This window comes from Schistocerca nitens, chromosome 1, assembly GCF_023898315.1.
Source record: "Schistocerca nitens isolate TAMUIC-IGC-003100 chromosome 1, iqSchNite1.1, whole genome shotgun sequence".
In the NCBI taxonomy this organism is placed as follows: Eukaryota; Metazoa; Arthropoda; class Insecta; order Orthoptera; family Acrididae; genus Schistocerca; species Schistocerca nitens.
In genome coordinates, this window is record NC_064614.1 from 382,333,181 (window position 1) to 382,356,970 (window position 23,790).

The following is a 23,790-nucleotide window of genomic DNA, read 5'->3' on the forward strand; positions in this document are numbered from 1 at the left end:
GAGGGACATTTCAATGTAGGTCATTCGACCAATTTTTTTCGTTGTTCTGTCGGGATGCACCAGCTGTGTGACATAACCTGCGTTCCACTCGCATACAACTGCCTGTTCTGAGTGTGGCTTAGAGCACTGTCCACGTGCGATCGTTAACCACAAACCTCTCGGTCATCAGAGGACTTCCACCCTGTTTCGACACGTTCCTCTAGATAAATGAAGATTTATGCGACGTACTCCATTCCTTTGCCCCATCTTGGGCATAAAATAGAGTCTTCAGTTTCGTAACTACGGTGACTGTAAGTTAGCGATAGGTGTTTGTGAGGTAATACAATCGCCGTGTATACATTTGCTAGACAGATATACTGTTTACAGAGTTAGAGGCAGCATGACGTGTAATTTCACATGTCAAACACCGCTGCTATGCGTTTGTTTCTTTCTTTCTAAGAGGCATTCTTCGTTACTAACTATCATTTTATGTAGGGCTGATGCGAGCTTCGTATAATTTCTGAACTATGATTGGATGTGAACAGTGGGGGCTCTACACCTCTGGAAAGCTTATTGTACACTTATGTCACTGAATCGAAGTTTTAAGGAAGTAGTTTTTCATTTTACAGTTTGTCACCACAGTTTATCGTAGAGAAACCTGCAAGGTGAATGTTTGTCATGCTCTGGAAATATATTTCTTTCATTGGGATACTAACAGCGTTGCATTCCATGCTACTAATATGTCAGAAGCCACAAATATCTAACACCATAGAGTGTTTTAAGTGCAGAACCTTGTAGCCTTAGGAGTGCATGTGTTTATGTTCTCTCTTACCAATACTTTCTTGGTAATGACACCAGACAGTAGAACAATACTTCAGAATTGATAGCGCAGTTGATTTACTTAAAATGCAGCAAACTCCATCCGTCTGGAGCTCCATCATGCATAAAAACCACCTGCTTCTTGTTGTTAATTGTCTCTTATATCATCACAACAGTTTCATATCTACTGCACACTGATAAGGGGTGCTAACCCGCTCGACATTCGCGCATCTGGAGAAATCTTGTGCTATTGTATGGGTGTAGGACAGCAGTTACAGTCTCGGTGTGCACTGTTCCTCCACGTAATGTGGAATGTATGGAACGTAGTGGTCTACTTCTGCAGGGAGCGCTGGTCAAAGGCAATACGAGGAGATCTTTCGGTCTCTAACTTTATCCTACGAATGCGAGAATGCCCAGTGACTCCCATCCACATAGAGAAAGATCGTAAATTACACACTATGATCGAAGTGCTAAAGATATGTAGGTTGCTATCTGGTATACTTTGGTGTATCTGTTCGAGAATTAATAATGAATGAAGATACTGCACAGTCATCTATTTACATTCGCGATGGTACTTGCAAAGTAGTAGAGGGGCTGTGTAGCGATGATACAGAAATTGGTAAGCATGCTGCTGTGTCATTGGTCGATGTTGAAATTACGATACAATTGCTAAAATTGATCGTACTATCAACTATAATGCTTATTATTACAGCACATCAAGTGTGTCTTTTCCACCCCAACCGTCCACTGGTACGCTGTTGATTACCACATAGTGACTGACTGACATCGGTTGTTTGAGATGGAGAAAGTGTCTTGGTGGAGGGGGCAACACTTTTCAGGGATGGATAACACCGAAACAGTGATCGCATGCATGGAAGCAATACGAGGAATCAATCAAACAGAACACAGCGCTATCAGCTATCCTGTAACTGTGAATGATGAGTTTAAATGTAGAGGTCATCAGTAGCCTTCGAACAGGACTTTGTATACGCTCCACAATGCCTCAAAACTGTTACAGTTCCCTTACGTTGTGACTGTCTTTTATATCAATCACCCAGTGTGTAGGTATGTTGTGGGATCAGTAGCAACAACATGATTCACACCGTGTGATGTCTAGTTTTCTGGGGGAGTCAATGGACCAAAACATGTTAATGTCAGTTTAGAAACTGACACAGATGTCGAAGTAGTGGCGGAAAAAAAAATGTATGGCAATGTACAAAGCGCGTATAGCAAGAAAAAGTGCTGTAACAGGGACCATCTCCTGCGGCTGATAATCTGTGTGAGTAGGCTCCCATATAGCACAGGCGATGAAACTGTACACCAGTCTGTGCAAGCGCCGTTGATCACTGGCTGCCTGTACCAATGGATCAATACATGTATATTTAATAGGATCGCTGCATATGCTCAATGCCACCATGGAGACGGTATTCGTTTTCGATACATCAGAAGAGTGAGATGTGGTAAAAATCTGTTGCATGAAATTAGCGGAGCTTTTATAGTTCGTAATTTTTCTCTGCTTGATGGTACAGAATAGCGGTGTTAGAATGTTTGGGTGACAGACGAGAGTGGACCCTGAGGGACGTGGATCTGCTTCAGACTGCAGTACCTGTATGATGTTGAATCTTCCTAATTTTCCTGATAAGAAACACCATCATAGCTGTTTGTACTGTCTTTTATACTACGTCGTGTTGCAGGAGCAGGCTTTGTTTGGCGCTTACATTACACGTTGTACACGATTGGCGGAGCTATGACAACATGTTCCCATTTCCACTGAGTGGTCAAACACTCTCCTATAGCATTAACTCAGCTCACTCCGTTTCTGCACATGTTGCAGAATGTGGTAGATATTGCTCTCTCCAACATGTGGGTAAAATTGCTTGAATTGATCTCACTATCAACTGCAGTGTGTATTACAGCACATCGTTCCATATGAACGGTGCCTTTCCCATCCCGACCGTCCACTGGATATGCTGATGATTACCGCATAATGATTATCTGATGGCACTCAGTTGACATGGAGGGAGCCTTGGAGGAACACCAGATATCTGATATTTGTTGCTGTGGGGCATGGGATTTAATGTAGAGGTCATTATCTCCATACAGTTGTTTGGTAGCGTTCCTCAGTGCTACAGACTGGTCCTACTTCCAAATGCTGCGATGCGCTACACATGTTTTTATTCATTTTCACCAATACGGTGACAGTACCTCTTTCTATTTGTACTACCCTACGCATGTTGTGAACAGCACCTTCCGGCAATGGTCAACACTGGAACAGTAATCACGTACATGACTACAAAATGAGGGAACAATGCTTTTTGAAATGGACCACCGAGACATCCACTACCTTGTCAATGGGGAAGATGAGATTAACTGTACAGGTCATCACTTTTGAATAGCTGTTGGAAGCACTCTACAATACGGCAAACTGTTCCAGTTTTATTTCTTTTCCAGTTTTATTTCTACCATTTGTGTTGTGGTAGCTGTGGATTTTATGTCATGCGATGTTCAGCTTTCTGTGAGAGCCAGAGGATCAAAACGTGTTAATGATGGTTTAGCAGCAGCTGAAACAGATCTCTAAGTCATGCTAGAGAAAACAAAGCGAATGGCTATGTACACTATGTACACTGATTGGGTGTGTTACAACCTAAATACAATGTATTAAACTGTTTATGAAGGAACAATACAGGATACCTCTTATGTGACTAATAGTCTGTTGGATATGGTCATCCTACAATACAGGTGAAAGGAACTTTACACCGGTCTGTGGAAGCGACTTCGATCATGATCAAGATGCAGAGGGACTGTCTAAAAAACAGCGCTGGTGTTTTTGCTGTATGGGATCCTTAGCAGGTAGGTTCGAAGAAGGTGACTCATTTCGAGATATGAGAGTGGCACGAATATAATTCACCAGTGTCTGTAATCAGTAAAAGACGTCTACAGGATCCAAGCAAGTACGTGGTAGAATGGATAGACTTGATTCCAAATCGCATGCAGCATTTCTGCCCGAAAGTGGATCACTATCAGTGACTCGTATGTGTGCCTGTAGACTCAAGACCGCTTTTTAGGTAAGGTGATGGTAACATAGTCACTACAGCCATGTTTCTAATAGCGTAGTTCTTATGCCAAACGTATGTTGTGGGTCGTAGAATGCCCCTGCGGTCAACTTCAAATGTCGGTTCTCAATAGTATTCCTCGAAAAGAACATTGTCCTTCCTCCATGGATTCCCATTTGACTCATCAGTTGAGTGTAATCCGACTACTGAACACAAAAATTACTCACCATGCAAACTGCCTCTCACGATCAATTTAATTACTTAGCCTCTCAAATTTATATCACTGACGTGCCACTTGATGGGTGAAGGAGATGACTGGGGCGCCACGGAATGATTCTTGGTAGGGGTTTCTTTTTTTTCGTTCCGGCGATATCTTTTAACAAAATTTCAGTCTCCCATCTACACAGGGCAAGACAGGCTTTCATGAGTTGTTTCGTAAATGCCACTGTGATGTAGCATCGCATTGGTGAAAGGGGACCTGTCATAGTACATTGTAGTTGTCGAAGATGGTCTGAAAGATTGTCTGAAATGTTTGTAATACACACGTGCATGACAGTTTATTTACAGACACTGAATGAGAGAGATGCTCTCAGGTCGTGTAATTTGTTACCGATCGAGGTGGCGCAGTGGTTAGCACACTGGACTCGCATTCGGGAGGACGACGGTTCAATCCCGCGTCCGGCCATCCTGATTTAGGTTTTCCGTGATTTTCCTAAATCGCTCCAGGCAAATGCCGGGATGGTTCCTTTAAAAGGGCACGGCCGACATCCTTCCCCATCCTTCCCTAATCCTATGAGACCGATGACCTCGCTGTCTGGTCTCCTCCCCCAAACAACCCAACCCAACTCGTGTAATTTGTTCAACAAGCTGAAACAAATTGCTTAATACAGATTTTTTTTTCTTTGGAGCTAAAATTCTCGTTTTTTCTTTACTCCGATGACGGTTTCGAGATAACAAGGACATTCTGCGGTGATCGGTAATTTTCGCAGCAAAATAGTCAAAGTTTTTTCCTGATTTTACACATGGTGGACATGTCTCTGCTAATTATTTGTGATCGGTGGCAATGCTCTTCATTGGATGTCACAAAATAACGAGATGAGAATTATATCCTGCTGTCGAACATAAAAGCTCATAAAACTAAAAGAAAATATACTTTGCTATTTTTGTGGAGAGAGGACATTTATTATCGTCGCGATTGTGTTTTTCTTTTTTAATAGTTGCTCTATGATAGAAGTTATATTGATGTTAAATAGTCCTGTGCTCGCTATGGTGTGGTGGGAGTTCCGTAAAGGGTTAGGACTAGCGCTTTAGACGAAAAAAATGGCTGGCTCTGAGCACTGTGGGACTTATCTTCTGAGGTCATCAGTCCCCTAGAATTTATAACTACTTAAACCTAACTAACCTAAGGACATCGGAAGGGCTTCCTGTTTCACAACTAGCTGACTTTCGAAAAAGCCATCTGGAGCGTTCTACGGATGGGCAGGGTGTGCTGCTAAATTTCCTTTCTGTGTTGTCTAGGACCGTCTCCTCAAGACATGCCACATATCGCAACTGACCGCGGAGGGCCTGGTGTTGCTTGTGGCCATAAAGGGGTCGGCAGTTGAGCCACAGAACAACAGCTGGCGCCTGTATCAAATTAAAAGGGTAAAGAACTGGAGCACCGGCGAAGGGTTGTTAAATGATATTCACAGCTCCCTCTTCTCACGTGAACCATAGTTTGTGGTATAGCTGATCGTAGTTGATTCCATTCGAGTGCTGGCCGGGGTGGCCGTGCGGTTCTAGGCGCTACAGTCTGGAGCCGAGCGAAAGCTATGGTCGCAGGTTCGAATCCTGCCTCGGGCATGGATGTGTGTGATGTCTTTAGGTTAGTTAGGTTTAATTAGTTCTAAGTTCTAGGCGACTGATGAACTCAGAAGTTAAGTCGCATAGTGCTCAGAGCCATTTGAACCTTTTCTTCCATTCGAGTAGAGCTGGGCCTCACAGTGGATTCATGTAAACAAAGTCAGATTGCGTTGCAAGAGCGATTAATTCAGGGGAAACGTTGTATAGCTTCTACCCCAATGTACGCTTTACATATAAAACACCGTTCCCTATCTGGTTTGTGTTTGTTATTTCTGTGTAAGATTTGCCAGCTACTTGTAGTTACTAAAGGTTTAATAAGACGTGTCATTATTTTGTAAACTTGAATACGGCACTGTTCTCATTCACACTCCCTCTGCTATTCACAGTTTTTATTTTATAGTGGCAGTACACGAGTAACTTCGCTCAGACATATATTTATGATTAAAACGAGCTATGGCTTGCAGTACAGTGCTCTGTATTTGCTCACTTCTGACGTCTTATAAGGAGAAACTTAAAACTTAAGAATCCATTCATAGTTTCCAATGAAAATATAAAGTAGCTCATCTGTTGTCTGTGTCTACTTAGTACGGGGACTGATGACCTCAGATGTTAAATCCCTTAGTGCTTACAGTCATTTGAACCATCTACTTAGTACGCTTTTATCTGCCCTCGAAAACAAATTAACAAGAAAAACAGAGTTCTCGAAAATCAGTTTTCAGCATTTAGCGCTGACTATTCGTAATACCCAAATGGTGGTAGGATCCTCTATTACAACACGATTTTTGACTAAAATTTTAAAAAATTGAAGTCAACAGGAGAATACTGACGATTTTTTTTAGTTTTCAACCACTTATCACTTTTCGTGAAAAGCACGTTTATTACAGGAAATAATAGGAATAAAAAATCGAAAATCAGTTATTTCAGAAACAAGTGATTTGAACGGTTGTAACAGTCAGGTTAAACTTACGTTGAAATAAAAAAAGGAAAGAAAACGACAGAACCGAAAACCGGTTGCTTCAGCGACAAGCACCATCCCTACTTAAGAGCCCTCGGGAGATTTAAATAAAAAACATAGACAAGGATTTATGTGTTCACAGTAGTGTAGGGGATAGAGGTGTTGAGTTGCGAAGTGAGATGTGGGTGGTGCGCTGGTGATTAAATCAATAGAAAAACGAAACAACACTATTTTTCTGGTCATTGTGTCTGTTTTTATTTGCAGATTAAACTTTTATTTTATGTACAATAATTTTATGATATGTAAGATAATTTTACGGCCCTGAACTCATAATTCGACCTCTTCCAAATGTCAACGCTAATAAAACTAATAGTTTAAAGGAACAAATAATTTTGAGATAGTTGGGAAAAATTTGCCTAGTTTGTATCATTTTGCAGAATTTTTTGGATGCTATGGGAGACTTTCGAAAACTCAATCAGGAAACGCTGGTCTAGCTGAGTACAGTCTGAGTCTAGCGGTTGGGTTGAGACGATCCTTGAGTCGCCGCTGTTCCGATTAAACTGCTGATTCGTTTGGAATATCATAATCCACGTTGCGTTATTCATTTTATAGTTTCAGTGTGAAAAGATCGATGGCATGCGGAATATTACTAAACTGTGCCTATTTTGAAGTGAGTATTTTTTTGCTCTAAACCGTAAAGTTCGTGATCTGCTGTGCTGATAACCTCGCTGTTGAGGGCCCATAAGCTCCTCTTTCATCTGCTAGCAATAACTCTTGTTAATCGAACCAGTCATTATCCGCTTCTTTAAACTGTCAGTACCTTGAATGAATGTCTTTGAATTACTGGAGCTGAGAGGAGCAGCAGCGTCATCGTAAAATATTGCGCTCCCAGCGGTCGTGTTTTAGTCTTCGGCTTTTCCTTGAACCCTTTGCCAAATAACTGTGGTAAAGCAGTACTGTGTGCCATTTCGTTTCGTTACGTGTTATCTAATGTGTCTTTGTACTGGAAAATTTTTGTTTACTCTGTTGATCACTGAAATTGCAACACCATGAGGCTGGCGCGCAGCAAACACCAAATTGGCACGAACTGCACTACATAGTTGAATGTGCATTTTACCAAAACCTCAAGAAGTAAGTAGTATTAACGTGATCTGAATTATGTGTATAAGGAAAGGTTAGACAGACGGTTTGCTATTCAGATATCGTATTTCAATGTTGCTTGTTCGTGAGAAAATCGTGTTATCCCCACGTAAGACTGAGATACGTCTAGCAGCACACGTTCAACTCGACCGTGGGAGTTCGGCGGCCTACTGATACTGCAATTTATCGTTGCTCCATATTGCTGCTCATTTGGTTAGGCCCACGACAGCCATGAGAATATACACTGACGGAAAAAAATCGCAACACCAAAAAATAATTAATGTAGAGCAATGAAATTTCGGGGACACATGTCTCTAGGTAACATATTTAAGCGATTAACATTGCAAGATCACAGGCTAATGTAAGAGTGAGCTAAGCCACTGCAAATGTGAAATGATGGTTCTTTGATAACCAGTGTAACCGCCGGAATGTTGAATGTAGGAAAGCAGACGTGCATGCATTGTATTGTACAAGCGCCGTATGTCAGTTTCTGGGATAGAGTTCCGTGCCTGTTGCACTTGGTCGCTCAATAAAGGGGCGCTTAATGCTGGTTGTGAATGACGCTGGAGTTACCTTCCAAGGTTCCATATGTGCTCGATTGGCGATGTCCCGTATGTGCCCAATCGGGAACAGATCTGGTGATATAACAGGCTAAAGCAACATGGCGACCCTCTGGAGAGCATGTTATGCTACAGCAGCGGTAGGTGAGCGAGTGCTGTACTGTTATAACACACTCCTTACAACGCTGTTCATGAATGGTGGCACAACAGGTCGAATGACCAGACTGGTGTACAAATTTGCAGTCAGAGTGCATGGGATAACCACGAGAGCGCGCTCAGTGTCGTATTGAGTCGCAGGTAACTGCAGGGTAGGTCCAATTTGTCTATCAGGCAGGCAATTTGGTTTCTGGCCCTCAACTGGCCTCCTCCTAACCAACACACGGCCGTCACTGGCACCGAGGCAGAACCAGCTTTCATCAGGAAACACAACAGACCTCCACCAGGCTCTGCAGTGAGCTCTCGCTTTACACCGCTGGAGAGGCAAATAGCGGTGGTTTGGGGGCAGTGGAATGCATGCTACAGGGCGTCTGGCTCGGAGCTGTCATTGAGGTAATAGATTTGTAACAGTCTGTTGCGTCAGGGTGGTGCCAACTGCTGCTCGAACTGCTGCAGCAGCAGTACAATCCACCAGAGCCATAAGCCCAACATGACGGTGTTCCCTCTCTGTAGTGCCACGCTGGAGCCCGGAGCCCGTTCTTCTAGCGACAGTGCATTCCTATAACCACCACTGCCAGCAGTCTAATACGGTGGCAACACCGCTGCCAAGTCTTTCTGCAGTATCGCAGAAGGAACATCCAGCCTCTCATAGTCATATTACATGACCTCGTTCAAACTCGCTGAGGGGTTGATAAAGGCATCTTTGTCACCTTAAAGACATTCTTGACTAACATCAACTTCCTACGTCCAATTTCAAAGGAACTAGCGCACACGGCGGCTACTAGCGCCACTCTTATGCGAATGGCACAAAATTGAAACAGACATCATCTTTCAGGAGTAAAAAGATCCCCACCAACTTTCTTTTACGTCGCACAACTCCGTCTCGATGTTGCGACTTTTTTTCCCTTAGTGCAGAACTGACAGGCTCACGAGGCCCGTACCGCGATGCAGGATCTAAGCTACCAGCGCGACTAACACAGATGGGGACAGACATACTGTTCGCTCGGTCGCGCAGGATTATACAGCCACATCAGGAAATGGGCTCGTTTGCAGCAAGACTTGTATAGTGTGACGACGTCCAGCGCACCGCGATCTCTCAGTACGCCATCCACTGTTGCAGCCTCCTTTGTGTCAGCACACAGAGACCAGCAACACTGGGCAAAACAGTGGCACCGTGTCGCTGTTTCAGACAAGTCCCGGTCCTGCGTGCTGCTTCACTTTGAGGGGATCCACGTGGAGAGGCTCCGACGACAACGAACGTTGACACATGCATTCGTCATCCTCAGCCACTGACTTGATGTTACGAGGGCCACTGCGTACGCTACGCGATCACCTGTGGATGTAGCCAGTAATTTCGACAGTAGGCATTACACTTCCGATGTGTTAACATTTGTGACTGCTTCCTATCTTCAAGGTGTACGTAACGTTACTTCCCAACAAGAAAACACGAACCAACATGTTGCCTGTCCTGACGAAGTGTGTTCGACTGTTGGACTGTGCAGCACTTTCCCCATATCACTCACTCACTGCCTCATAGGTTGCCGGGGACTAGCACTGGCACGCCACCATACACCAATCCATAAGTTTGATGAACTCTTGTGAAGAGTTAAAGAATAATTGAATGACAGATCCGCATCTGTCATCGAAGTTCAGTTCCATTTCATCCCTAGCTAAGTTAGAGGTATTGTTATTGCCAGAGAATGCATCTGTATCTACTGAAGTTCTCAACCCTACATACCCCCAGATCACCGGCAAATATTAACATGTAGTCTTCCTATTACGCTTTATACGCCCAATAAGTAATATTTCGATACTTGGTAATTTTGTCGGTATTGCGATTTTAATAGCCAGCAGTGTGGATTACACTGTGGTGACAAAAGTCATGGGATACCTCGTAACATCGTGTCGGACCTCCTTTTGCCCAGAGTAGTGCTGCAGATTGATGTGGCACGGACTCAACAATTCGTTGGAAGTATCCTGCTGAAATATTGAGCCATACTGCCACTATAGGCGTCCATAGCTGTGAGCATGTGGCCGCTGCAGGATTTGGTGCGCGAAATGACCTCTCGATTATGTCCCACACATGTTCTGCTGCCACAGCCCATTAACGCCAAATTTCGCTGCACTGTCCTAACGGATACATTCGTCGTACGTCCCACATTGATTTCTTTGGTTATTTCACGCAATTATTGTTTTGCTATTAGTACTGTCATCTCTACGTAAACGCCGCTGCCCACAGTCGCTAAGTGAAAGCCGTCGGTCACTGCGCTATCCGTGGTGAGAGGTAATGCCTGAAATTCGCTACACTCGGATCGTTTTTGACACTGTGCATCTCGGAATATGAATTCTCTAACGATTTCCGAAAAGAAATGTCTGAAGCGTCTAGCTCCAACTACCATTCCATGTTCAAAGTCTGGCGTGGTCATAATCACGTCGGAAACCTTTTCGCTTGAATCAGCTGATTATAAATGACAGCTCCGCCAGTTCACTGTCCTTTTATACTTTGTGCACGGGATACTACTACCGTCTGTCTATTTGCGTATCGCTATTCCATGACTTTTCTCAACTCATTGTACGGGAAACATTTAAGTTACGAAATGTACAGGGGATGGAATAAAAAATGGAAACCAGAATCACAACATATTACCGTACCTAATACGGTGTAGAAAAGCTGTTGGCATTAATAACAGCTTCCAGTCGACTCGTAATACAGGTGCTGTACGGTTTTCAAGGGAAACTTAGACCATTTCTCCTGTAAAGCACTTGCTAGTTCTGGTAACAATGGTGGAGGTGGGTAGCGATCACGTACTCTTCTCTCCAAAGAAGAGCGTAAATACTGGTTACAGGAGAGATGCGACAGTTCGTCTTCGTGCTCACAAAACCTGTTCTGAACGATGCGAGCTGTGTGAACATGGGCCTAGTCGGCCATCACCATTGGGGAATAAACATTGTACCCTGGAGCGGACTTGAGCAGCCGAAATGCGACCTTGCAGAGTAACAATGACGCCCATGGAATACGACGGTAAGACCACCCAAATCGTCACCAATCGCCCGCCAAGTTTCACTCTTGGGAAGTAAACTCGGTTAGAAGTTGGAAACAGTTTCAAACAAGACTCATCCGACCAAATGACTTTCTTCCATTGCTCCATAATTCAGGTTTGTTGGCTTCGACTTCATGTTTTCCTTTTACGGGCATTTGCATCACTGGTGAGTGATTTTGGAGTTTCTGCTCTCCCCGCAGTTCACTGCTACGTTTTGTTTTGGTGCTGACAGGGTTCGCGTGTGCGACATTCAATTGTGCAGTGACTTTTTCAGCTGTCGTTCTCTTACTTTTCGTCCCCGTCGTCCGCAGTGACCGTCTGCCTTGATCACTCAATACACACTTTCCTCCACACGGTGACTTAGCGGTTGATATTTTTCCGCTTTGCGTGCATGAGGTAAAAATAATCGATGTGGTGCCTCTTGAAACACGAAACATTTCGACTGTCTTTGTTACAGAAGCATTCACTATTCGACCACTAACAATTTGCTAATGTACGACTTCACTTATCTCTGACGTAATGCACTCACAACTGTACTGTACAGTGTTCTGGCAGCGACGGACAGTTGCAAGGTATTGGGAACACCGCACAGGTGCCCTTCATTATCAGATGCAACACCACATCCTGCAGGCTAGGCTACTATCTGTATATATGGATAAGCAAGCATTTCTCTCTGTGTCTTCACATTTTTCTCCAGCCCTTGCACGTCACGTACACGAGTGTTTACTTACTCTAAACTTGTGCTATTACTTAATGTATAGAGTTTTCGATAAAGAGACAAAAAAAGTCCTATATTTTTTCAAAGTATTTTCGCTTTTCCTGGTATTACCACACGGATCGGTGTTAAGTTAGTATTACTTCTAATTTTATTTTTTGTGGAACGTGTAAAGCAATGCCTATCAGCAGTGAAGCAAAGGAACACTTTCCACTGCTCACACCGTATAAAGGTAAGGCCTCTGCAGCCTTCTAGCCGGCATCTTTACCTGTTCTGAACATTGCAGTCAAGCCAAGTAAATAAGCTAGAAAAATATAGCCTCACGTCTGCTTTCACGTTGGCACTGGGTCCCGAGGTATTGTATATGATACTCAAAAGTTTAAAGGATATAAATCCGTTATAACATTAATTTATACGTAGGTATTAACTGAGGAATGTCTGAACTGATTTAATAAGTGATTGAAGCTTGTATTTATAAAAAGATATGTTTTTTTCCTTTATTTCGCTCAGACGTGCTATGCAGTTGCAGAACCCGAAGTTTGCAATCAATGTTGACTTCTTGTGTTGCTCGAGAGAAGAAAGGACAAGTGAGGTGTGCAATTGCGATGTGTATCATATATGATACCTCGGGACTGAAAAGGTTATTTTAAATAACTTCGTAAAAAAATGAATGAAAGGAGTTGATAATCCAACTTTTTGCTGGTAAATAGTTAGTGAGAAATTGCATTGTTTCCACAAAAATCCAGAAGTCTGTTGGCTAGGAGCATCCCCGTGAAGAAAAGTGCTACAGATGCATTCGTCATCACCTAATGTAAATTACTTGCTGGCTGACAATTAGGGATGAAATCTCCATTAGGTTTATTGACAATACAGAACACCTATTCCACTCACTGGTCAAACTTTGTTAATTCAAAGAAATCACAGGGCCTTCATCAACAACAGTCACCAAGACAAACAGATTTTTTTTCTTTTTAAATCATCGACGCTGCATTCCGTTTTGTTTTGGAGAAATATCATTTTTCTATACTTCTTATTTGTCGCACCGGCCATTTAGAATATTATTTTTATTGTAAAATTATTACACTGGTATCTCTTTAACATCGCAGCACTGCTGTTTACGGACCCAATTTCAAAACTTTTTAGATCACAACTTTCACATACACTGAAATACTATAGTGGCTTACATAAGATACAGTATATTGCGCTAGCATTGGTGATAGTTACGGACATATATTAAGTCGAAGGCATTTTCTCCGTGTAAGGGCAAATATTTTACTAACGGTTTTTTTTCGCTGTGATTTTTGCTGTTTCTGAATAATCTGTGTGCCTTATCTTCCAGATTCAGGAAGAGAGTGCGCCTTGGCGGATCTTCCGTGTCTTGCGAACAACAGTTGTAAGTAATCTACCATATACGGTTGTAAAAGCATAAAACTACAACTTGTCAAGTACTATGCGATAATTTTGATTTCAACAACGTGAGAAATGAGAAGTCCAGCTGTACCATAGGTTACATTTAAAACTGCTAAAAAGTTGGATAAATTTTTTAATTTTCCTCAAGTTTCAGCCGATACTTAATTATTATGGAGAGACTAACCTCGACTATAAGGCTGTTTATCTTAATTATTTCACGCAAGACATTCGTACCTGTTGGTGATGTTTTATTGTACAGGATGAAGTTTATTAAGACTTCGTTAAAACTGAGACTGGGAGCGCTTGCTATAGAAAAACGTTAAAATCATATAAGATTATTTTATTCTGTTCTGCTGAGAAAGAAACTCACATTTCTTCTGACACGCAACCCCTTCAAAAGAATGTTGAGTGTACCGATGGGTGAAATGGATCAAATTTAAAATGAAGTTATCGGTCTAGTCTTAGAATCTATGCGATGCTATAGATCGTTCTGGAAAAGAGTTGAAATGAGTAAATAATGAGACGCAAGTGTCAAGTTAGAGTGTACCGGGTGATCAAAAAGTCAGTATAAATTTGAAAACTGAATAAATTACGCAATAATGTAGAGAGAGAGGTAAAAATTGGCACACATGCTTGGAATGACATGGGGTTTTATTAGAACCAAAAAAATTTAAAAATTTCAAAAAATGTCCGACAGATGGCGCTTCATCTGCTCAGAATAGCAATAATTAGCATAACAAAGTAAGACAAAGCAAAGATGATGTTCTTTACAGGAAATGCTCAATATGTCCACCATCATTCCTCAACAATAGCTGTAGTCGAGGAATAATGTTGTGAACAGCACTGTAAGGCATGTCCGGAGCTATGGTGAGGCACTGGCGCCGGATGTTGTCTTTCAGCATCCCTAGAGATGTCGTTCGATCACGATACACTTGCGACTTCAGGTAACCCCAAATCCAATAATCGCACGGACTGAGGACTGGGGATTTGGGAGGGCAAGCATGACGAAAGTGGCGGCTGAGCACACAATCATCACCAAACGACGCGCTCAAGAGATCCTTCACGCGTCTGATAATACAGCTTCACTAAAAGCGCCTTTTGAGGTAACGTCAACATCCTGCGACTGCTGGCGCATGATTCTCTCTCTCATTACAGTTCCTTTTATACACGATTGTCATGCGCAGTCACTGACGTTTTGCTGTCCAGCGCCATCTGTCAGACATTTTGTGAACTTTGTTTTTTTTTTTTCGTTCTAATAAAATCCATGTCATCCCAAGCATGCGTGTCAATTTTTACCTCTCTATCTACATTATTCGGCCGGCCGGAGTGGCCGTGCGTTTCTAGGCGCTACAGTCTGGAACCGCGAGGCCGCTACGGTCGCAGGTTCGAATCCTGCCTCGGGCATGGATGTGTGTGATGTCCTTAGGTTAGTTAGGTTTAAGTAGTTCTAAGTTCTAGGGGACTGATGACCACAGCAGTTGAGTCCCATAGTGCTCAGAGCCATTCGAACCATTCTACATTATTCCGTGGTTTATTAAGTTTTCAAATTTAAGTGACTTTTTGATCATCCAGTATAAATCCGCTATGGGAATGAACAGTGTTTAAAACGGAAAATAATTGTACGTGTCATGCATCATGGGATGGTATCTGTCCTACTCAATTAGCCTTGATCATACGGGCAGAGAAAGCAGTCAGCCTGTTAGCACTGTACATGATACTAGTCAGCTTGAATATCCCATCATTAGGGGCCCGTCAAAAGAGTGAATTAATGCCATGAATTGATTCCTGCAATTTAAGAATCCAGCAGAAGTCATAACGGCTTTTGTCCTGGTAGTGTGGTGAGTGGTACAGCATTTTCTAGCCCCATAGATTGAACAAATCAGTCTCGACTTGCGCAATATGTGTCCGAGCATTGTCCCGCAAAATGCTGGGCGGGTTCTGTGGAAAGAGTCATCGCTTCTTTCTCTAAGCTGTTCGTCACACACCCGCCACCAGCTTTGAGAAAGAAGTGGCGTCGCTTTCTGAAGGATCCGCCCATCATTTTTCAGGACAATTTCCGGGCACATATGACCCATACTACCGACATTTAAGCCATTCTTAGCTTCAATTTCATTCCTAATGTGTAGGAAGCACTTCATGGTATTCGCTTAAGAAATATTGCAGAGACTCATCGGGCAACAGACCACTTCTCGCGATCTTTCAACACAACCGGCGCTCTTAAGTGTATCCTGCGACTTCCACATTGATGGCCACAGGTTATATACCATGCTGGTGACTACTCTGAAGGATAGAAAAACTTTTAAACATGTATCTATTTTATTTAAGTTGTAAATAAAAGTTGCCACTATTAAACTTCCAACCCTCGTAGATGTAAAATCGCAAATAGAATACTTAATTCCCTATCACCTATGCCGCAGGCGGTTCCAGCGTGCTGTGTGGGGCAAAGGCTGCCCTCGCCCGCCCCCGCTCTCGTTCGCAGGCAGGGCTGTAATGCAGACTACCCGCCAGGCGGCCCGATGTCACCCGTCCGGCGCTTGCGCAACCTGCTTGCTCACCGCTGGCCCCCCTGCATTCAGTGAATGCATTGCGTATGCTACAGCCCGTCTGCGACACTGCATGTCCATCAGCCGTTTGCCGAAACTTCCCACCCACTCGTATGCTCGTGCACGAACAACTGCTCCCGGGACGGCGGGCGTGAGGATGAGGCACGTGAGCTGGGCCTGGTGGTCTAGTGTGTCACGAAAGCGAGAAGTCGGTATCGAATTACAGTCGGCCCACGGATTTTTCAGTCTTCTTATTAATCCAGCCTTCATCTCTAAATAATGCCAGGAGTCACCAGAAACTAGAGGTGGTTGGGATTCCACGTTACACTGTAGGTCCCCCTTCTCCATTTGGATGGCTGGTTTAGGATAAGGACTCGCAAGTCGCCTAGATGGCGTCCAATAGTAAGACGTGCACCCGACCCCTGAGTCACACGAAATTACACAAATCAAAAAAAGTTTTGCATCATCCCAGTTCCCAGAACTCCTGAAGACAGACGTTGACTATGGATATTGTATCACAGACACAGTCCCTTTGAATGTTCAGAGATGTCACTAAACCCGCACAAAGATGTAAGGGGTCTGACAGCCAATCAATTCAAGTCATTCCACCAGGAGGGAGGTACACGGCTCGTGTTGTCTGTAGTTCAACCATGTTTAGACGGTCAATACCGCGGATCGATCACGTCCTCATTGTTACTTTGTGTTAGGAAGGCATCTAGACAAGGGAAGTGTCCAGGCGTCTCGGAGTGAACCGAAGCGCTGTTGTTCGGACACGGAGGAGATATAGAGAGATAGGATCAGTCGATGATACGCCTCGCTCAAGCCGCCCAAGGGCTACTACTGCAGTGGATAACCGCTAGCTACGGATTATGGCTCGGAGGAACCCTTAGAGCAACGCCACCATGTTGAATAATGCTTTTCGTGCAGCCACAGGAAGTCGTGTTACCACTCAAACTGTGCGCAATAAGCTGCATGACGCGCAACTTTATTCTCAGCGTCAATGGCGAGGTCCATCTTTGCAACCACGACACCATGCATCGCGGTACACTCTGCGCCAGATATCTGAAAGCATGGGTGGCGTCACAGCGAGGAATGCTGCGGAGCTCGGAGCAAGCGTATGCACGCCGAGCTGAGAACATTGACTGCGCTCGGCTGACCAGACGTCTCGGCTTTCACATAAATGTCCCGACGTCTTCAGATAATCACTCCGGACAAGTAATTGTCCCTGTTTTAATCGAGAAACAAAATGCGTGCAGTAACATTTCTTACTTAATTAAAAATTATGAGAATTACATTCCCTAGTAGTAGGACGTTAGAGAAATGTATTACACAATATTTACCATATTTACCGTATTAATAATAAAATGTCTTCTTTCTAACGAGGAACTGCTAAAATCAGTCCATTCATTCTTCTGATAAATACTACTAAGATAAATCTTAGGATAAAATATTTACTTTGTGTCTTATTACAGATTAGTAATATTTACATTTCCCATCTCAATTCACAAATTGAAGATACACTCTTTTCTTGAATTCTTCAACTGTAGCATCATCATGGGCCTATTATCAGCTTCAAAATATCACAGTACCTGGCAAAAATAAAAGCAATACGTAACAGCAGTAATGAAGTTATGTATAAACTATAAACAAAAGTGTCCTTGTTTTTTCTCTTTGAAATCTGATCAGCTTAGAATGCGAGCACTTACCTTCAGTCATTATTAGGTAGCACAGCCACTCCTTCCAGTTCTTCGTCATCTTCAGAGCTAGAATCACAGTAATTAGTTCCGCTATCACTGTCTGCACCAACTACATCTATGATTGTCTTATCTATTTCATTGTCGATAAATATTTCTTTCTGCATGTATTCCCTCTCAATTTTTAACGTGTTCGCACAACGGAATCCAGTCTTCTTTACTCATGGATTTAAATTTCTCCTCGCATAAATTTTTCACAGACGTTACTTTGTAGAGAACGTTCCTAGAAGCTGCCCTACCAGTTACAATCGACCAAATATCTCCTATTGGATTTAATTCTAGATGGTAAGGAGGAAGGCGTAAAGTAACGTGATCAGCAGTTTTGAGGATTTTATCGACGGAATACTCGACGGTCGTTGCCTTGGTTCTTCGAACGAGCTCATAGAGAACGAGCTTCAATATATTATCCGAGAATGGGATTCGTTCCTTTGTTAGCCACTTTCTGATATCGTCTTTAGTTGAGTGAGATGTTGGAGCGCTGTTTATTTTAACATTGTGATATGGCGCATTGTCGAAAACTATTACAGAGTTAGATTGGGAATCAGCTTTCCTGTCAACCACTTCTCCTCATTTCGTTGGTTCATTTGGTTGTCTTAATCTCCCATTGCTTGATTTGTCTTCCACATAACAAGCGCATCAGGAATAAAGCCATTTTCGCCGGCTGCTTGAGTTATTATTAGGTGTTGTCCCTTTGATGCCGGTTTGAGGAGACCGTGAGCAGTATTATCACTCCATGATTTCCCAGTTACATGTGACGATAAAATAAAAGTTTCATCAACGTAAACAATGTCTTTGTTTTCTTCCCTACATTTTTTATTTACTTCAAATACGATATACTATTTTCTCTAATATCGCTTCTCTCTAACAATATCAGCCTACTTGATTTTGTTTTTTTTTCCAGCGGAAACCAAATTTCTTTAGTAGCCGCCTTACACTAGTGTTACTACCTTGAAAGTCTACTGCTTCTTTCAACTTCTGTTTAATTCCTTCCACTGGAGGCACAAGTTTTTCAGCCAGATAAAAGTTGTAAACAGTTCTCCTAACAACGGCCTCATCAAAACTATCAACATCTATAAGTCTTTTGCGTTTACGTTTTTTGTCTGGAGTTTCAAATTTCCCTTTCCCGCGATATTCTGATAGCCTGCCTTCCCTTTTAATTTTCTGGATACCGCTACGCGAAACGCCTGTGGCCACTTTAGCTCACAGCTGAGCTTGGTTCACCGGAATGTTCATCCCCTGAGAGGGCTCAGCCTCCATAAACATTAAAACCTTATGTATAATCTCCTGTGACTGACTATTCAGTTTTCTGCCTTTTAGTTTTGAAGTACTAATAGACGTCATATTCAGTATGAAGTCACTGTGCACTAGTAATATAAATACCGAAAAAGAACACAAAGGTGGAACTTGCACTGTGCTCACAAAGGACACACGTGTCACACCGAGGACAACCGAATGTATCTGGGCAGAGCTGCACACTTCCGCGCATGCGCAGTGGCTATCCAGCTCTCAGATACCTGGCGCGGACTGTACAGATGGGCCCAACAACATGCCGAATGGACCGCTCGGGACTGACATCACGTTCTCTTCACCGATGAGTGTCGCTTATGCCCTCAACCAGACAATCGTCGGAGACGTGTTTGGAGGCAACCCGGTCAGGCTGAACGCCCTAGACACACTGTCCAGCGAGTGCAGTAAGGTGGAGGTTCGCTACTGTTTTGGGGTGGCATTATGTGGGACCGACGTATGCCTTTGGTGGCCATGAAAGGCGCCGTAACGGCTGTACGATACGTGAATGCCATCCTCCGACCGATGGTGCAACCATATTGGCAGCATATTGGCGAGGCATTCGTCTTCATGGCAACAACTCGCACCCCCATCGTGCACATTTGTGAATGAGTTCCTTCACAATAACAACATCGCTCAACTAGAGTGGCCAGCATGTTCTCCACACATGAACCCTATCGAACATGCCTGGGATAGTTTGAAAAGGTCTGTTTATGAACGACGTGACCCACTAACGACTCTGAGGCATCTATGCTGGATCGCCATTGAGCAGTGGGACAATAACCACTCTGAGGGATCTACGCCGGATCGCCGTTGAGCAGTGGGACAATCTGGACCAACAGTGCCTTGATGAACTTCTGGATAGTATGCCACGACGAATATAGGCATGCATCAGTGCAAGAGGACATGTTATCAGGTATTAGAGGTACCGGTGTGTACAGCAATCTGGACCACCACCTCTGAAGGTCTCGCTGAATCCTGGTACAACATGTAATGCGTAGTTTTCATGATCAGTACAAAGGGCGGAAGTGATGTGTATGTTGATCTCTATTCCAATTTTCTGTACAGATTCAGGAACTCTAGAAACCGAGGTGATGCAAAACTTTTTTTGATGCTGTGTATTATTATTTATACATGAGCGTAAACTATGGTGTACATCAAAGATCTGAAATGGGACTTTCTCTTATGATGATTTAGATCTGTGATCAGGACATTTATACCGATTCACATAAAACAACTGAGGGCCATTTTAACATAACTCAACAAAGGCCATTTACAAAATTTTACAGGAGGCATGTTTTTTAGTTGTATTCAATATCGTTGGTTCCAAAAATCCCAAAAATTGATATCGATCATCCATATAGATAATAATTGATGAAGGACTAATTGAAGTTCGTCATTAACAACCTTTATTGAGAAAAAAGTTACAAATTGCCAATTTTTACAAAACTCAACATATCAATCTTTCATGCATGATTCTTCTTTATTTTATCAAGCTAGGTGTTACAAGCATACATTCTAACTATTTGAATTCAATGGGCTCTACCTGCAGACCCAGAAAAGACCACTGTAAGTGTGGCCGAAACGTCGGTTTCTCTAGAATGTTTATGTTTTGACTCAGTACTGTACTCAGAAAACTTTTATGTCTAATGAGAATATCTGCATTTGTACTGAAGGTTGTCCTTCTTAATGAACTGCATCTGCTGCACGTCCCTTTCATGTTGCTTGGGAGCTCGTCCATCTCAGTTTTCCTTAGACAGTTATTTTCCCTCTACAAACTGTTTCTTTACACTCAAAATAAAATCGACTTAGCTGCCACTTTTCTGAATGTTGAGACACGTACAGTGATTATACGAATGTGTGGTGTCTGTTCTTCCAGACATCCCTCCGAAAGAATAGATACCAGGCATTCATAAATATTCGATTCGCCTGGATAGGCAAATGAGCCACCTTCTTCACTGCGGATGCTCAAGTACGTCCTACCTCCTGCAGGAATCGCGGAGTAGCTAGCATGGAGAAAATGAACAGGGACTATGGATACGTGGCACTAGATAGGGATGTGGGTCGGTCGTGAGGCATGTCGAGATAGTCCGCAGTGCTGCGATGGCACCTTTCCTGGATAGCGCAGTTGAAGAACCTGCCTAGTAAGCAGGAGACCCCGGGTTCGAACCCCAGTCCGGTACGCATTTCCACTCGTCCCTACTGATTCCACGTAATGTCCCGACGCAGCTGACATCAGTAATCCCTTCCGTTTCCTTTCCTTTCTCCACCCATTCACCTTAAATTTACACATACACCCATGTCTCTGCAACCTTTTTCTGTTATACGGTATGAGATTGACACATATCTTTGTCTACATTCTGTGTCTTTTAAGTAAATTCACTCTCATGTATCGTAATAAGAAATTATCCTGCTCAGCTCTTGTCTTACTTTTTATACAGGCTATGTTTAAAATGACTAAGGTCAAAGAAACACAAACATGCTGCTTACCATGCCGTTTCCTTTGTTGTTTCAAAACCGTTACAGTCTGTATCCAGATCTTCATTTGAGAGTGCAATCGTGCTCTTATTACTATTTTGACGTTGTCGTCTCCTGCTTTTTCCTCCACTTTTCACCCGCTGCACTGATTTAGAATATTCTAGATCTTCTAATATCTTTTAATAATGATGTTCCAACAAGAACGGTCTACGACAGCTACTATTCTTATAGTGGAACAGTGGCTGAACACGAAAGAGAATTGCAATAAGCACTTTTTTAATAATCGCAGCAAACAGTTCGTTTATCTTGCAGGATGTTGTGTCATTGCCCGACAATAAACACTTGCGACTGTAAAGGTTATTGAATGTAACTTTTAAGATCAAAGTTTCAACCAACCAGAATACAAGAACGATTAGCTGACGTTGCGGAATCTTGAGAAATGGAGTGTAGAGTTTTGTGAAATGTTGTTATAATCAAGCGCCTTATATTCAGTTTCGTAGTATTTTTTGTTAGCCATTGGATGAGGCTCTTATAAAGGAACCAGGATCCGTTAAAGACATTTTGAAATAAATGGTGTTTGTTGAGTTTTGTTAAAACGGCTTCAATTATGCTTGCTGATGACACAACGTTAGTAAAAACAGCAAAAAAAAAAAAAATAGATATCCAACATGTAGTTAGCTCTGTTAGAAGTCAACTAAGTAAATGGTCAACATGAAGCAGTTTATAAAATAAACAACAGGAAAACAGTATTAACAAATTCGCATAACTCCCAAAATAGCATCTTACATTATCCTGATGTCATCATCAACACTCAATCCATTTTAAATAAAGAAGCAACAATATTTCTTGATATTTGGACACAATGTGACCTAAAATGCAACAAATATATTGGATGCAACAATTCCAAGCTGAGTACAGGATGTTAGCTTTTAAGGGCCCTAAGACGCTGCATAAATGAACAGTCACTAATGAATTGTCACTCTGGATATTTTAATGTTCATCTAAAACATGGCATCATATTCTGGGGAAATTCCGCAGCAGATATGGCGATTTTTAGGATTCAAAAGAGTGCCATTGGGTATATTGCAAGGAGTAGACCTAGACAGTTATGTAAACCATTCTTTGAAATACTGAACGTACTAGCTTTACTATGCACGTACATTATGTGCACATTAACGTGCAGGGTGTGTCAAAAAGAACTTTACAACTTTGAAATGATATAGAAATTTATTGAGATAACTTATAGAATCGATAGTTACGAAATGCTATATTCTTATCTCCTGAGTCTCAGTCTAATATTAAATGACATGAATGATCGCAAAATAGCTGCAAGCATACCTGAAACTCATGATTCAGCGAAATGGAACATTAAAATAAATACTGTGAACCAGGACACAAAAAACTATGCTAAATATAATGACGCGAATTATTCTGAAACCAGTAATAAATATCTTGGAATGAAGTCTTAATATCGTAACGCATTTAAATTCTACGTTAATCGGCTTTTGCTGTTGCTGTAAAGGGTGTTCTTTGTTAAACTCATTCTCATGCAGGGTTCTTCAGCAGCTTCAAACCAGACAGTGGGGAAGTGTCTGGAGATGAATCAGGCATGTCCTGCGACTGCTACCCTGGTTGCTTCGACACCGCTTATTACCTCAGTACTACGTCGGGATGGCTCTTCCAGTCCCAGTACGACACCACCAAGTTCTTGTAAGTACATGTGCTTCTGGGTAACCTAGATAATAAAAGTCCAAAGAATACAAAACATTTCAGTATTGTCTCCTAAAGAGCTTAAAATCTGAGAGCCAGATTATCGAATGAATGACACTCCTTTCTGACTTCTTAAAAGGAGTTCTCCAGTTAATTATATATTCAGCCTTACTCTCCTGCCTCTTGCACAAACTCATCACTCTACTTACAATTTCCATAACATCTACCTTCATTTGTTAAAGCATCCTTTTGTTTCCTACTGCCACAGGGGAAGCTCAAGTAAAGGAAGGTGTACTGATTGATTGTTGCTATAAGACAATATAAAAATAGAAAATGATGTAATACAGTGAA

General features: G+C 42.4%; 1 protein-coding gene across 1 annotated transcript in view; it reads left to right on the forward strand.

Moving 5' to 3' along the window:
• Positions 1–23,443, forward strand: part of LOC126248591 (pickpocket protein 28-like) — a 92,743-nt gene extending 69,300 nt beyond the window's left edge. Inside the window, exon 6 of the mRNA XM_049949757.1 lies at positions 23,283–23,443. Coding sequence (XP_049805714.1) covers positions 23,283–23,443 — 161 coding nt within the window. The remainder of the gene's footprint in view (positions 1–23,282) is intronic.
• Positions 23,444–23,790: the final 347 nt, after the last annotated feature.